This window comes from Calidris pugnax, unplaced genomic scaffold, assembly GCF_001431845.1.
Source record: "Calidris pugnax isolate Ruff unplaced genomic scaffold, ASM143184v1 scaffold24, whole genome shotgun sequence".
NCBI lineage: Eukaryota > Metazoa > Chordata > Aves > Charadriiformes > Scolopacidae > Calidris > Calidris pugnax.
In genome coordinates, this window is record NW_015090922.1 from 20,008,729 (window position 1) to 20,025,988 (window position 17,260).

General features: G+C 40.2%; 1 protein-coding gene across 1 annotated transcript; it reads left to right on the plus strand.

Annotated features, from left to right (window-relative positions):
• QPCT (glutaminyl-peptide cyclotransferase) lies at positions 1-15,341 on the plus strand. Its single transcript, XM_014950952.1, has 7 exons — positions 1-290; positions 4,275-4,421; positions 6,571-6,852; positions 9,448-9,624; positions 10,504-10,603; positions 11,365-11,481; positions 13,559-15,341. Exons 1-7 carry the CDS (start codon positions 177-179, stop codon positions 13,702-13,704), a joined length of 1,083 nt encoding a protein of 360 aa, XP_014806438.1. The 5' UTR covers positions 1-176; the 3' UTR covers positions 13,705-15,341.
• Positions 15,342-17,260: the final 1,919 nt, after the last annotated feature.

The following is a 17,260-nucleotide window of genomic DNA, read 5'->3' on the forward strand; positions in this document are numbered from 1 at the left end:
AGCCCTGCGGGCACTGCTGACGTGGTGCCAGGGACCGGGCTCATTTCGGAGGGGAGACGAGCGGGGAGAGGCTGGCGGTGCTGCGGCTGCAACGGCCACCGCCCGCTCCTGCAGCAGCCTCCTTCCCTCCGCCCGCACCGGGCCTGGCTCTCCCCTGCCCGCCCCCGGGGAGAGGGATGGCGGGGGGCGAGGGGGCTTCCCGCCTGCTCGGGGCACTGTGCCTCACCGCCGCCGCCTGCCTGCACCTGGTGGACGGCCGGGACCCCGCAGCAGAGTGGACCCTGGAGAAGGTGGGTCACGTTTGCGTTCCCGAGGCTCTCCTCGCCTCTCCGCACGGTCGCCGGGGGCGGGCGGCGGTTCGCGCCCCCCGGGCAGCCTCCTGCCGTCCCGCCGGCAGCGGGAATGCCGGCCGCGGGTGTGCGGGAGGTGAGGATGGGCAACATGGCTCCCCGCTCACCCCCGGTGACGGCTGCGGGAAGCAATCCTTCTCCACACGTGTGCCATGCCGGCGATGCCGCCTGCGGAGGGGCAGCTGGAGCCATGGAGCTTTGCCAGGGGCAGTTAGTCAGTTTAAGGGAAAACCCAAGCAGCACGAGAGGGGGCAAAATCCGAAATGATGTTCCATGGAACATTCTATTATACCCCAATTTTCAACGTGATCACGGTGATTCAGAGGACAGTGACTTGGTTTGAGAAAACAAATAGTTCTTCCAGCAGTGATGCACATTTTGCTACGAAAAACAAGTAGGGATGGTGTTGATAGCTACTGAAAAATTGTTTGGAAAGGATACGATGGTCGTAGAGCCATACCATATTGCTTTTAATTCAAAATGTTGTGTGATCTAGTCAAAAAAAGCAGTCTGGAGATAACATTTAATGAAACAGCAACAGGCAGTAAACCCCTGATTTCTGTGTGTAACAACTCTTAGTGGTCAATTACGAGATACTAACATAGTTTCTTTGTGAAGAACTAAACCACATGGAACACAGGAGAGAGTACAACTGCAAATTACATTAAATTAAGGGGTTCAGGAATTTCCAAATGGAAAATATACTTCTAGGGCCCATCCCCAGGTGTTTGTAGAAGAGGGGAACTCAAAGTTCAGCCAGCACTGACTGAACTCCGCTGATCAGTGCACCCTTCTCTGCACCAATAGATCAGAGTCCAGCTGACAAAACGAACCTTCCCTCATACAGTTCCACTCGCTTCCCCTTAGTCATTCCCTTTCTCCTCGATTTTATTCACTCCCCATTCAAATAAGTGTTGGGTTTGTGGGTCTTTTGGTGTGGCTTTTTTTTCTAAGAGAAATTTTCTATTAATGGTATCTTACTATATATATCATGTATAGGCTACATATCTGTAACATAATACATCTGTAGTATGCATAATACATAAATAAGAATATGCGAGGCTAAGTCTTTAGTCATATTAGTCAACGTACAAGCGTGTAGCCCCAGTCTCCTTTTCTTTTCAGCCCCCTTGAGCCACACCAGTACCCTCTTTACCCCATTCCATTCCAGCCAGTCAATCTGCTCGCCAGTGCTGGAAATAGTATCTAACCGCAGAACCCGAACATCTGAACTCCTCAGCCCCTGCAGGCACTAACCAACAACCACTTCCTCTTCCTCATCAAATTCTTGTCCCTTGACAACTTTTGTTCCTCCTCCCTAAAGGGATGTGTGAGCCACAAGTTGAAAGTCTTACAGCATACAGACCTTCTCCTCCTCCTCTCATTGAGGAGGAGGAGGAATCAGGTCCTAAACTTAAGAGTTGTTGGAAGTTAACTTCCATTGGCACTGAGCTGAAATATACCAAAAGCAAGGTAAGTGTGGGCTACCTGTAGAAGTTGAAGTCTTGCAATTTCATGCAGATTAGTACAAAAGGTCTTGTGGTACCCTGTGCTAACCCTGTCATTCTTGTGCCCCCCTGCCGTGGCCATGGAGGAAACAGAGATTGACCAACACTGTAAGGACTGAGCCATCTACAGACCTCATTCTGCTTCCCTTTTATTTCATGACAGCTTTTGTAATTCCTCTCACTTCCCAAATTTGAAGATCTCTGTTATTAGAAATGGGAATTTATTCCTCTTTTCTGAAGTTTTCATACATTTGTACTTCAATAATGTTTCTTTGCAAAGTGATTCAATGACCACAATTACCAGACATGCTCTACATTAGGAGCGAGATGATTCCATGTTCTAAGTAAGCCCTTTGCTTGTTCAACTGAAGGCATATTTTCTGAACTTCCTTAACTAAATTGTCCTTCCACACTCTTCTGAGGCACGTAGCTTTGGACTTTCCTGTTACAGCCTGTTCCTCCTGAACAGAACAGCTCCCTGACAACTTTTTCTCTTATCTGTGCCTTTTCTACATTGGTGTAAATTCTACTGTATCACATGTTTAGTCTTTCAAAAGACATTTCATGCATCTTCTAAAATATAATTTCCAAACTTGTAAAAGTTCTTCTTTATACCAGATGAAATGCAATTTTTCTTTAACCCATGTCTAAATTTGCAAGCATGAAAAATGTTAACTGCACATCCTAAAATTTGGTGTCCTCACAGTCTTAAAATTCAGCTTTAAACTTAAACAATATATTAAAACCAGCATCATAGGATTCAGTGTCTTTGCGTCTCCCCTCTACTTATTTTCCCTAAGTAAGCTGAAGGGGATTAGAAGAAACGTCCACACATAGATAAACAGTTGGGACAAGAGAGAAGGGTAGAATTACATGCTTACAGTGAAGTCTAGAAAATATTTGTGCTGGTGCCTGCTTTGCTCAGCACATACATAACTGAAGTAGAAAAGAAGACAAATAGTGAGGCAAACCCCATTTTTTAACAATATTTGTCAGTCAGGGTAATTAAGATAACAGGTCATTATACAGGACTGCAGAAGACCTCAAGATCGGTACACTCTCTGCCCAAGTAATCAGTTTCAGCAGTCATGGGAAGCGACACACATGAATGAATGGGAAAGGAAGAGGAATGTTATTTCTCTTTTTTGTTAAGGTATACAATGATGGAGTTAGAGTAAATATATCTGTGCAAATGTCAGCTTGATGCAGCAGCAGCCCAAAAGCAAGCCAGTTGTTAAACAGTTTTAAGAAAGGAAAAGAATAGAATAAAAAATACGATTATCCTACACTATAAGCTGTGGTGCACTCCTGTTCCAGTTTCCCTCCCGTTCCTCATCTCAAAAAGGAAGAGGTAGACGGGGACCACTGAAGGACAGCCAACCTGATCGATCACGTACGGCAGCTCTGGTAAAAGAACAAATAAGCAGACTGGGATTTTTCAGTGGGAGAAAGGAGTAGAGGGAAGCCTCTGTCATAGAAATAAGGAATAGATATGACAGGATCATCCTATTATAGTGCCTAAATTAGGCATCTATAAAAACAGGAGTGACTCAGGAAGTTCCTGAGAAGACAATTGCTAGGAACTGGGTAGGTTCAAATCAGGTGCCCAAAGGGGCTTTTGAGATGTCCTTGGGGAGCCCACCGGGCATTCAGCTACCACTCCAGAACAGCACAAGGCTCTTGCACACCTTTGACATATTTGCCAGCCCCATGAGGTGTCGCAAGTATTCTATGTCGTCTCAAATAGCTCCAAAGGTCCAAGCTCGGGCAACAGAAAGGAAGCTACTGGGGAGGCAGCTAGCACTGCTAGCTGTTGCCACAGGAGACAAGCTGCCACTTCTGAGGTTAACCTATGTGTCACTAAAGCTGATGTCTACCAGCTAGCCCCAGATGAGCTGTGCTATGACCTGTAGTCACACCGATCACACCACGGCGAGCAGAGACCACAATGACACAGCTTTACTCTTTCCGAGACTGAGCCAGCTTATGTTTTTCTCTGCAATACTCCCATATCATAACGTAGGCACAGCACAAAGCTAAATATTAGTACAAAAAATAAAGCTTCTGACGTTTAGTCCCAAACTCATTTGAAGGTGGCACAGTTGCAGACATCACTATGTATGTAGAAAAGAGAGAACCTAATCATGGGTTCATCATTTTACAGCTGGTAGGTAAAAATTTCTCCCGTGCTTCTAATACTAGTACATTTTGCAAGGAAATCAAAGATACAGAAGCCACAAAGCTTTAAAATGTCAGTATTTTTTGAGATAAAAGCTTTCTTAAGAATACTTTTTGTTGTCAGTTAATCAAAATAGCACAATATATCACACAGTGTAATTCTGAAGAAAACTATGATTTAAGAAGTTTAGTAATAGTTATAGCTATAGCAATCTTTCCCTTTTTCTCCTTTCTACAGTATTCTCACCAACCAAGAATTTTACATTCTGATGCCATTCAAAAAGTCACAGCAAACACAGATGTTTCTGAAATGTGGGAGAATGATTTGCGCCCTATCCTGATAGAAAGATACTCAGGATCACAAGGAAATTATGTTGTACGACAGGTAAGACAACACTTCCTGAAAACCTCTAAGAACATCTATTATTTATATTCTGGTAGTGCCATTAATGACCACTACAGGGACAGACACATTCCTTTCATTCGCTAGGATGAACTCTATCATTGTTCATGTCTAGACTGCATAGAGCCTATATGACACAGCTTGCACTTCGGCTGACATTATTTTCTGGGACTGCATGGCATGATGGAAAGAAAAAAAAAATCATACTTAAATATACATTTTAAATTAAAAAGCTCACTTCAGGTTTGGTACCCTAAGTACAACACAGCAGTTGTCCATTTTCTCATGTGCACAGGCTTTTGGCCGCTGGTTAAAACTCCCTGTGACCCTACACGGGGATGGAATAAATTACATCCCTCCACCCCTTTTCTGGAGAGGTCCTGTGCTGACACACTCCCCGGTAGTGTTTCCTCAGATGGATGGATCAACACGAAAAGGGATTGGAGGGGTCCAAACTGGCTGGCAGCCTAGATGGTCAACAGGACAAAGCACAGCACTGGTTTAGTCGTAGCACTAGCCCTCGTCTACCTTTAAGCAGTGAACTCAACAGCTCCTAGATAACCCTAACTACAATAAGTTTATTTGCCACTCTGCAAGTGGTAGACTGGAAAAATGCAGCTTTTTTATGCTTTTTGTGTGTGCGTGTGCACATGCATGTGTCTCTCTCGATTTAGTTTTGTGGTTTCTTTAGTGATACCCTGGAAGGCAGCCAAATGAAAGGGGAAAAAAAGTGAGAAAAATAAAAAACCAGCAGAGCCTAGGCTTGAAAACCACAAATCCTATTCAAAACAGGATCATTCTGTTACAAGGTAACAGCATGTACTAAAGCAGACATCCACCAAAGGGAAAAAGAAGTATTCTATTGTCAAAGCATTATGGAGATGAAATGGATGACATGTATTTCTTAAGACACGGGAAATGCATCAAACCCCTTCAAGGGAGAAGACTAGCGACAGTCATGAATAGTGCATGCTGGGAACTACATCCAGGCTTATATATTCCTCTTAATCCATAACAGACGTCCTTTCCTCAGCCTACAGATAGCAGATAGACCATACAACGCCTTAAAAGCTTTCAGAGGGTGACCACAAACAAAATGGAAGTTTGTTCTAGCACTAAAATTAATGGCAGTATTCCCATCGACTTCACTAAGAACAGGACAAGTCTTCAAAGTCTGTTTTCTTTTTTCCCCTTAGAGGCTTTTCCTAATGTTTATTTAAAGAGAGGAATCTGCCTTGAAGAAGCACTCTAGGGACCTATAAAAATAAGTTGCTCAACAGAGATGGCCCTCCAATAATAGTTAGTCAGAACTCTGTATTAAGTGTAACTGGGGTAGTTAGAGGCACTCTCTTTAGGTAGGAAGTTACCTAAAATGAATGACCTCTTTTATGTATTTACAGTATTCATTTTTATCTTTACATGAACTATACTTACCAGATTTCCTTTTTAAAAGACTGTTCAGACTGTCTGTCTCTTACAGCCTTGTAAACAACTTATGCCACTTGAAAGGCATATTTCTTATAGAGTTAGAAAAACAAAGCTTTTTTTTTTTTTAATGCTGCTGTGGCATCTATGTGTCTTAATTGTCAAAATAGCCACAATAGCTGCCAGTTTTAAAGACATTTAATTTAATGACACAACTGAGTTCAGATTTGAAGAGGTAAGCATTAAATGTGTCCTGGTTACACCTGAAAAAACACTGGCCTGGAAAATTCAGAGATCAAGATCTTAATGTTTCCTATTAATGGGCAATGATTCAAAGCACCCTCAGACTCCAAAGACAAGAGACAGCAGGGAGAAATGAAAAGCAAGTGAGCCAATCACAGCCTGAAGTAGCAAAGATGTTGCTTACTTTATATAGTGACATTACATGTTTTGCTATCACAGAATCATGGAATTGTCAGAGTTGTAAGGGACCTCTAGAGATCACCTGGTCCAGCTCCCTGCTAAAGCAGCATTGCCTGCAGCACATTACTCAGGACTGCATAAATATTTAAAGTTTATCTTTTAAAAAGACCAAAAACTTACAGAAATAAGCTTAAGTGCCATTATTTACTAGCTAGTGACAGTTCGTCTGCAACATCTTTTTGAAGCAAGCAATATTAATTTTTTTTTTTTTTTTTAATTGCAGCACATCAAGCACCGTCTTCAAAAATTACAGGCTGGTTGGGAAATTGAAGAAGATACATTTCAGAGATACACACCATATGGATATCAAACATTTTCAAATATTATCAGCACTCTCAACCCCTCTGCAAAACGCCATCTAGTACTTGCTTGCCACTATGACTCGAAATTCTTTGGACAACAATGGGATGAGAGAGTGTTTGTAGGAGCAACTGATTCAGCCGTGCCTTGTGCTATGATACTGGAGCTGGCACGTGCCCTGGATAACAGGCTCCAGTTAATCAAGGTAGTTGGCTTGTTTCATTTTGGTTTTGCAATAGCAATAGCACTTAGGGCGCTTCACGTTCTCTCCCACAGCCTGTGTGCCTGATTTTCTGATCGCTGTGCCTATAGTAAAACTCCCATTGACTTCAGGAAGAACAGAACAGAGATCCGTATCTACTGCTTTAGAGTACATTATCACAGTCAAACTTCTTATGCAAAGGGTGGCTATCTAAAAAATATCTAATAACTACATACTATATACAAATAACAAATTATGCATTAATAATACATTTCATTTCATAGACTCAGCATAGACTCCTATCTAAAAGGCACAGAACCCTACTTAGAAGCTCCTGTTGTATCCAGTAATATCTAGGGTCATGGACAAAGTTTTGTTGCTTTCTCAATCTTGCATTTTTAAAATCTCTCACTTATACTCTTTTTTGGAGATGAACGAACTAATTGCTGTGCAGGAGAGTTACACTCATGTCCCTCCATCCCATGATGATTTCAAGCTTTTCTTGTTTTCCTTTATCAATTTGGAAAATTGATAATTTTTTGTCGTATTATGATAAAAATTATATGTATGAAGTGAGTGATGGCTGAGTACAGGAGAACAGTCAAGTAATAGTATAATATCATGAGTCCGTGGTACCTGCGCTATGAAAATCTGCTTCAAAGTGCTGCCATTGCTCGGCACAAAAATCTATTGATCCTACTAGCTCTAAAAGCATGTAGGATTACAAACTTGTAGGATTACAGATTCATGAGTGCCATCTACTGGTTCAGTATTTACTATTTACAGAACAATACTTTTCATAAACTAACAAAGCTTTTGCAGCAAAAGGTCTCAAATGCTTTGCAAAGTGTCAAAAATACACTCAGCCCAGGTGTTAAGATTACTTGATTGCAGTTGTTTCAACTGATTTGGTGCCCTCTGACACTAGAATATTTAAGAATTAGAAGATCAGGAATACGCCAATGTTTTTAGTCACAAAAAAAAGCACTTTTGTAATACAGATGCTTTCATTTAGAAGCTTCATTTAGAATAAATTTGCCGGATGGCTACTTATGAAACAACCTGCACACTGACTTAAAGACTGGATTTTTTTGCAAGTAATACATCATCTTTTGATTAAATGGCTTAATCGTGTGAGATGACAGCATTTGACAAAAAGGCAGTCTAATTTCTTTGCACAGGCTACCATTTGCGCAGTCTGTTAACAAAATATACTTTGGGATCCATCTGCTTAATACATTAGCTATGACCTTTTTGCTCTGCTCATAGTAGCATAACAGACTGTAATGTTTTCAGCCAAATCTATTTATACTTTGACTTGGAGTTGTGATTTTTATCTTGATATTTCTCCAGTTCTATAGAGTAAGTTTAAAATTAAAGAACAAAGAGATCTCTCTACATTATTCAGTTGTGGTAATGTGTTAAACAGTATTAGTAATAACAATAATTACAAATACTGCTTTCTAAAATTCAAATGGCATTAATACAGTTTCCTCCAGAATGCAATGCAAAATGACTGCTATCAAAAGAGCTGTCCTGTGCAAAGGACAAAGGGCAGCAAAGCATTGCCATTAGAGAAATCCATATATCACTGTGAGCATAATCAATATCATCTTGCCTACGTGAGCGACATTTTATAGAAGTTTTCCACTACTGTTTATATTGGATCAGCTCCAGTTTGTTGGGAGTTGTAGCCCATACAGGACATGACTGTTGCCAGTGACCCCACCTTTTTAACCACATCATGCAATTTCACTTGAAATAACGTTAATTCATAGAGGGCTTAAAATATTAATGGCAACTACCAAGACTACAGTTCCCAAAACTGTTCCTATAGCAGAGCTGAACTGGGTTTATCCCCGTTGTAGATTATTATGAAACCCTGCCAGTGCAAACAAGGCTTCCGTTAGTAAACACAGGGAGAAAAAAAGCTTCTACACTGGGGAGAAATTTCACACAGATATCCCCTTTGTGACCTTAAATACATGAGTTGTATATATTCTCTGTTTTTACTGCTGTGATATTTTTGGTTGTTGAAAGGGAAGGGCATTATCTACTCCACTCTCTGTGCTTTGGTTTTAGGGTAAAGTCGCCTAGGTGGTTTCCAGTCCCCCTGAAAGAAAATAAATGGTCATTCTTCTCTTGACTAACTGCTCTTTGTCCCTCAAAGAGCCAATACACAACTGGCCTCCACTGATGCACAAGGGTAGCAGAGATATTACTCCTTTGTGGCACTATCATGTAATAGTATTAGCACTCAGATCAGGTGGTGTTGCTGACATGTCTCCTCATTGCTTCTGAGACAGGTTTTGCAGACCTGTCTCAACATACTCAGCTCATATCCACTGACGTCAGGAGTGAAACTTTTAACCAAGAACCAAAATGATACCAGACTGGAGAACATGCTAGACAAATAATAATAACAACTGATTGCTACCACTATTACACCATAACCTGTGTTTAACAGCCATAGGAAGGTCTGCATAGGGTACCTTGAAAATATACCCCTACTGATGTTGCTTTTATGACTACAGTATTTGCCCTTTATTTAATGGTCTGGCCAGAATGAGTTATGTTACTTTTAACTTCCTCCAACAGACCAGCTCAACATCAAGACCAGACCTTTCACTTCAGCTCATTTTTTTTGATGGTGAAGAAGCTTTTGTCCGGTGGTCCCCTTCCGATTCCCTCTATGGATCGCAACATTTAGCTCAAAAAATGGCATCCACTCCACATCCACCTGGTTCAACAACCACAAACCAGCTACAGGGCATAGTAAGTGGCTTTCACCTCCCTAATGACTAATAATAAATTGCATTTTTTTTATATTTAATTAGCAAGGAATCAGCCAAATTCCCAAGAGACCATGAACCCGACCAAAGTTAAAGGAAGAAACAGGCTTGTGGAAATGTTATGAGATGTACTAAAATAGAGAGTTGACAAGAGCTTTTCAGATTAATCTGCTCTGAGCTTCTCCATGCAACTATGAGGAGTCATCATAGGAAAATCAAAATACACAAATTTATTGGAATATAAACTAGGATATGCACCATCTTCAAGAGAGATAATTCCAAGTGATTAGGAAAGAGCATGGACACAGGATCAGTCTATGAACAAATCTCCTTTAGCTCAGCACTAAGCTACAGTGAGCTCCTTATTTCCCTTCGATTCCTACTAACATTCTGTTTGTCTGCTCCCTTCTCCTTCCTGCCTTCCAGTTTCCCTACTCGCTGCTGAGACACTTTTCTTCTGTCACTGGATCTTGTGACTCATAAAATGTCTATCCCTTGACAGACTTTGTTGTTCTCCGGGGAAGAAGCAATTTCCTTTTCTTTCTCCCCACCTCCCATAGTTTTTCTTTTAAAGGAATATAACACACAAAGTGCAAACAAAGCAACGAAGTCTGCTCCAGCTTGAGAGCAGAGAACTGGCCTACCTTTTTCCTCCTCAGAAAGACAGCAAAATGCATCTGATCGGAATTGGGTTCTGCTAATGAATTCTTTTCAGGCACCACGACAGAAAAGCTAGAGCTTTGACCAGAGCTATCAAAAGGCCCAGTTTCTGTACAGACACCACCGGGTTTCATTATTGCTGCTGCTGCTGGTGTTGTAGTAACATAAAGAATTCTGTATTAAAGATTATTTTCTTCTGTAGGACCTGCTTGTACTACTGGATTTAATTGGTGCACCAAACCCAATCTTTCCCAATTATTTTCCAAACACTATCCGATGGTTTCAGAGGCTTCAAGCAATCGGTAAGGAGTACAGGCTTTTGGTGAATTTGAAAATTTAGTTCATAGTTTCTGAATGCATTAAGTTCTGTAAATCAGATTTTTAGATTACTTTTCTGTTTTACAGTTATGATATTTAATAATGTACATGTTAAATTTTGTGCATCTTAAACCTATGTGAATATTTTAATATTTAATTCATAAAATAACTAATGAAGATTCCCAGACCACGAAACAGATTTTATGACTGAGTGTCACTCTGCAGCTCTTGGGAACCGCTTCACTTCTGTGTTTTAGTTCTCACTTCCGTAAAATAATAGTAATAGCACCAACCATAGAGTAATTTAGGTTGGAAAATTATTTTGAGATCACCAAGTCCAAATGTAAACCTAACACTGCCAAGACCAAATGCAGGACTCCCAGGTGGGTCTCACCAGAGCAGAGGGGCAGAATCCCCTCCGGTGTCCTGCTGGTGGTGCCGCCTGGGATCCGGCTGGATCTCTGGGCTGCCAGCCTGTGTTGCCACCTCATGTCTGGCATTTCTGCCTCCATGGGGCGGCTCTAATCCCAGCATCCCCCAGTGGGTATGGATACTGACCGAGCTGCAGGACCTTGCACTTGGCTTGAGATCTTCTAAGTGTGAAACAAACGCGAAAAACAGGCACCAACTCCTTTATCTTCTTTGATGGAAAAAGCTTCCATTTCAGAGGAAAAATAATTCAAATGTGCTAACATGCCTCATATCGTCCAAAAGTTGTAATAATCACTTTCATTGTCAATTACAGAGCAGGAGCTACACAACATGAATCTTTTGAAGAATCACCTTGTTGAACAGCAGTATTTCCGGACTAATTTACATCGTGGCTTGGTTGAAGATGACCACGTTCCATTTTTGTTAAGAGGTACTGGAAGCTTTTCTATTTTAAAGTATAAGTTCAGTAACAAATACATCATTTAGTGAATTAGCAAGTGCATATGATCCTATTTTTCAAGCTTATTTGCCCCAACTTGAGGCTTCCAAATCCAATTTTACTCACACCAAGAGTCACAGCTTTGAAAAAAACATACCCCAAAAAAAGCAGTGGTGAAACATCATTTTGCACAAGCACAGCTCCAATGACACAGAGATAATGGAAATTTCTGTCAGCAGTAGTGTCCCGCGAAGATAAGCCACTCTGATCCAGTGGGATATCACTATATACCACACTAGCCACCTAGTTACTATGTCTAGGAGCATTGAAACACTCAAAGGTTGTATCTTCAAAGACAAGAAAAATCTCTAAAGATCTGTTGTCAACGTTACAGTAATGCTCACTATTTACCTGTGTCAATTTTCAGGCACTGGCTCATGCAAAAACTCACATACTGAAATCAGACATCCTCATTCCCTGAAGAGAACAGAGATTTCACAGCTGTCAGCTTGAGGGAGAAATAGCAAAGGACACAATATCCCTGAAATCCTTCCTGGAATTAGGCACACACCTGCAAGTAGGATTCCCTAACTAAGCATTACTCCTGGCAGACACCTACACCATAGCCTCGACTTTGTGTTCATTATTTTCCTTTGGGATGCAATCAAAGAAAGGGAAAGCAGTTGTACTACTGCTGCCACCTGGTCAAGATACAGGTTAGTGATTAAAGCACTTGTCCAGGTTCAAGATGTGGATTTGATGTCCTTCTTGGTTCAAGCACGCAGCAGAGCATCTCCAAAACTTAGATGTATCTAATACATCTACTATCTATTAGATACAGTAAATGCTTCTGATCGAAGTTTTCCACTGTACAGCAAGGACTTACAAGAGTCACATTGCTAGAGAAGAGTTTACCAAAAAGGAATGTAACACTAGTTCAACAAAGAGGGTAACTACTTGGGAAAGGAGGGATGCATCCTCATATCCAGCCCCTCATTTTACCATTGCTTATGCTCTGTTAACTACTGGGTAACGCCAAATGCACACACAGCTCTGGAAGCAGGCACAAGACCAGCCACACCACTTCTAAGCGAGTGCTCTCTTCATTGAGCTATGGTTACTGTCTCTGGTTCAATGGCTCTTCTACTCCATGAATCTTTCATTTTTCACACCAAGGCAGGACCCAGGTCCAACAAAACCAACACAGCCATCATATCCATGTCCAGGGATATCAAAAATCCTACACGGGAGAAGTTAATATGGGAAAAAATGACTACACTTCAAAACCTTTTCTAATAACATGATCAACACCTAGTGAAGAAAACAGATTCCTTAGTGTTATGCAGCTGAAAAAATGAGAGAGGAAAAGTAGTAAAACAGGGAAGAGGCTGGAGAGAAACAATGCTCCCCCAAAAAAGCAATCAGGAAGCAGGAGTCTGATTTAACTCCTCTTTTACCTGAAAGTTGCAGTATGTGGTGGCTTGATGTACATATATATATATATATGCAGTGCTACAGATCCTTTCAAGTGGAAGTTCTTTTATCTGAGAATAACAGTGGTTCTATTTTACAGAGTAAAAATACAGACACCATTTATGGAGAGGACTAAAAAAATGCCTGAAAAAGTGCTCAACCTTAACACTGTCACAAGAACATGGTAATCAGTTTTCAGTTTGGGGAGCTGCAGTGGTTTCTCTGCCCTTCCATAGCTCCTAAACATGGTACCAACCCCTACAACGCAAAGGATCTCAAGAAACCAAAAAGCAAATATCACAGTAAAACTACTAGCTACAAATGCCTTTAAAAAAGAAAAAAAAAAAAAAAGAAAGGAGGCAAATGTACTCAAAGAAAAGGACAATTATAGGAAACACACAATGAAATGGATGGGCTGCACTCACAAGCTTCAAAAAAAAACCAAAAAAAGGTAAAAGGAAACTGCAGTGATACACAGTCCCCTAAAGTCAGCTTATTGAGTAGTTACCTGACTCTATTGCGAAATGGTGACATATCCATTGGCTTAACAGAACTTCTCCAATATTTCTTTTCCAAATTTCATTCCTCCTTATAGGGGTTCCAGTCCTACATCTGATTCCATCCCCTTTTCCTGCAGTATGGCATACCATGGAGGACACAGAAGAAAACCTTGACAAAACCACTATCGACAATCTCAGCAAAATCCTGCAAGTGTTTGTACTGGAATATCTAAACCTGTGATAGATAAAATGTACAAATCGTACTCCATTCTAAATAGTGTTTGCCCACCTTCACATTTGCTATTTAATTGCACCGGAGAGCACTAAAGCAAAGCAAAATATAGTGATAGCTCTTGCCAGACCGATTATTGATTCAGCTGTTCCTGGCCCAATGTCCCATGTAGCCAAATAAGATAGCATTAAATAATAATTAGTTTCAGCCTGGAAAGAATTTGATCTTTCCATGTCTTACCTCTGAATAAAAAAACCCTAGAATTTTTCCAGATTGTTATCTCCGTTTTATGTCACATATTAAGATCCCAGAAGGAAATGCCTCCCAACATAAGTGTTAACTACAGTTTTTACAAGGTCTGACCAACTTCTGCAGTGTTCAGCAATGGAAGTTTATAACACATTATCAAAACAGGCAAAAATTACACTAAAACAAGCATCTACTTCAGGTTGCACTAAACTACCTCATCCTGAAATGAGCTGCTGGAACTCCTGACGCACAGAAAGGTTTTTTAATCCTCTCTGCTCCCTCTCCTCCTTCCCTTACAAGGAGTGCTGCAAGGGCTCTTGTCCACAGACAGCAAGCCACCAGGAAACAGAGAAATAACCCAAATTCAATTTTTTTCCTGTCGTTTGTTGGATACTTTTTGACGGAGAAGGGTGGTGGGGAGTGATGCTAAGAGGAAGGTATGTGGGAGTTCCCTTTGTGATTTGACTGCAACATAGGAGATATATACAGAGGAGAAGGTGGTGCATGGGAGCAATGCCCCAGCACACACCATCCATCCATGTGAGAATCACTGAAAATTTGACACAAAATAAAATAAAAACCCCTGCTGTTTTTAGTACAGATTACAACAGAACTAATCATACTAGGCAAGTGATCACTTTAGAAACTATAGTTTTATATAAATCTAATTTTAAAGGCAAAGTGCTATCTATCGAGAGTAAAATAAATATGAGAGTCAGAAGCAAGATGACAATTTAAGCACCAAAAAGCAAGGTCAAGCCACAGCCTGTATCAGAAAAAAATACTCATCAGTTTAACAACCCTGTGCTTTTACACTCCTTACTAGAATTCAATAAATTTAGTATAACACTCAGGCAAAAATCTAGCCTGGAATGAAATGAATAGGAGAAACCAAAAGAAGGTATCTCCAGAATTAGGTTGCCACTGGTGAGAAAAAGATGAGAGCATGTGAAGAAAAGAAAATAATTAAAAATTAAGCTGGTAGAGGATGAACTAGGAAAAAAAAAAACAAGCCAGTATTTTACTGCTCCGAACTTCTTCCATTAGGAAGATCTATCCTGGGCAAAGAGATTTAAAAAAAAAAAAAAAAACAGCTATGAAGCTGGAGACGTATCAGGTTTGGCCTGTATTTTAACAGTTTTCTAAAGTAAACATTTCTGAACCTAAGACAATATTTACATACATATTTTAGTGTCACAATAGAAATAGGTATTTACAGCAATGCAAAATTGTAAGATTTTACTGTTACAGGACAGCCTGAAAATGAAATTCAATCTAGTTTTGTTGCTCAAGATGAACCAAAAGCATTTTTTTTCCCCATCACTTCCAACATTTGTGAGAAATGTTTCTATTTTGCATGCAACTTCTGAAATAGAATGCAATGAAAATTCTAAAAATTGGACAGATGTGTTTATTTTCAGTATTACTGTACATCTGTGTAAATACATCAAAGCTATTTAACTCTTCATGATCATATTTTCCTCTACTTCAGCCCATTAGAAAACACTCTAAACAACTGAATTAAATCTTCTGAAGTTTCAACTGACTTCTGAGCAGTATAAGGCACCTACTGCACCTTCCTCAGTGGCAAAGAAGGTAACAAAATGGCTATATGCAGAAATATTAAACATAAGTTTGTGTGGCTAATTTCATTTTTACTGGTGAACTCTTATGATACTTCATACTTGCAGGGCCTCTGAAAAACACAGTATGCTTTTGCAGCGTGCACTGCTACTCTGCTTCAAGAATTTGAAAGTTAACTTAAAATAGGCTTCATTATGAAATGTAGGATCAGAGGATTGTTGTAACTGGGAAAAGCTTAATTTTTAAAAATCTCTGTTTGAGTTAGTCGAAATTATAGTTTAGCCATGTAGTACACCAGATCTCTGGCATGCAGTTCTTGAGTTATGTTTACTTAGTTCAAAGAAGTAAGATACAGGTTGGTGTACTATGATTCAATGGTTCTCGAAACATGAAGAGGCTTGGTTGGTTTTTTTTTCCCCTTAGGTTTTTGGGTTTGGGTGGGATTTTTTTAGGACAGAAAAAGAGGGGCCATTTCAACCAGATGTAAGCCCAGAAGAAGGTTTACTTAAAGAAGGGAGGGTCATCATCTTACCAATTGATATGATCCATCATTCATTTAAAAAATAACTGCTGGAAGGAAAACTTATATCAGCCCAGTAACCACGTGAATCCAAGTATCTTAGCTCCCAAAAGCACAAGAACCTGAAGTAGTAATCAGTAAAGCAAAGACATTGTGCAAGGTGGGTTCTCACTGCTACTTAAGGCAGTGGAGAACAAGCAGGTAGGAGAAAGTCTAGCCATTTAATAAAACAATCAGGAAACAAAAAATACAAGTCAAAAGATCAGGACTGGTATCTCTACCACTCTCAGTTTCAACACTGAATATCACTAAGTATCCAGATCAGTAGGATCAGAAATCAACTGATGGACTTCAGCTGATCTCATTACACAAATCAACAGAATTGCTGCACAGCTTGAATAGGATTTGCTACATCTCAAGTCATAGGTGAAAAAAAAAATAATTAAAAATCATCAATCTACCACCCACAAGAGGCTGTCGCTGGCTCGTCAAGCCCTCCTAAAAGTGTATGTGGTTATTACCAGGGCGAAGGGAAGGCAGAACAGAATGAACTCAGCAGCCACTACTCAATAGGTAAAACTGCAAAAAACCTGCCCATATTACATCAGTTATTTGTATTGTAGTAGGTGCTCTAGCTCCTTTTATATCAGGACAATGCAGTTTTTCACAAAAATCTTAAGCCTAAGTAATGGTACATGCCCCTCAAATTCTCTAAAGCCTGATGCATTTACCTACAAGTGAAGTGATCCTATGCAATCCCAGCTGGAACAAGTTAAGGGGATAACAACGCCAAATCCTCTGGTCGACAGAAATGATAGTGAGTATCAGTCCTCTTTTTTCTCTAGCTGGGGCAGCATTCCTATCACTAGGAGTGAAGATGATATAAATTAGCAATTCTTATTCACCACTTTTCAAATAAACATTTAGATTGTGACCACCTAACAGCAAAGTAAAATTAGAAAAGACAAAATGCAGTGAAAATGCTTTCTGTAGAATTATTACAAAGACCCAGTCTACATTGGTAGCAGACGCAGCAACACAGTTCCGAAGTTTCAGACAGCTGCTCATTGAGACTGAAATATCACCCGAGAGCATCACTTAAACAATATGTATAAAAAGATAACTATAAAATCTTGTACACAAATTACCACTTCTTCCTTGTCATTTAAGGATGATACTGATTTTATTTTCCTCGTATAAAAGGAGACATTT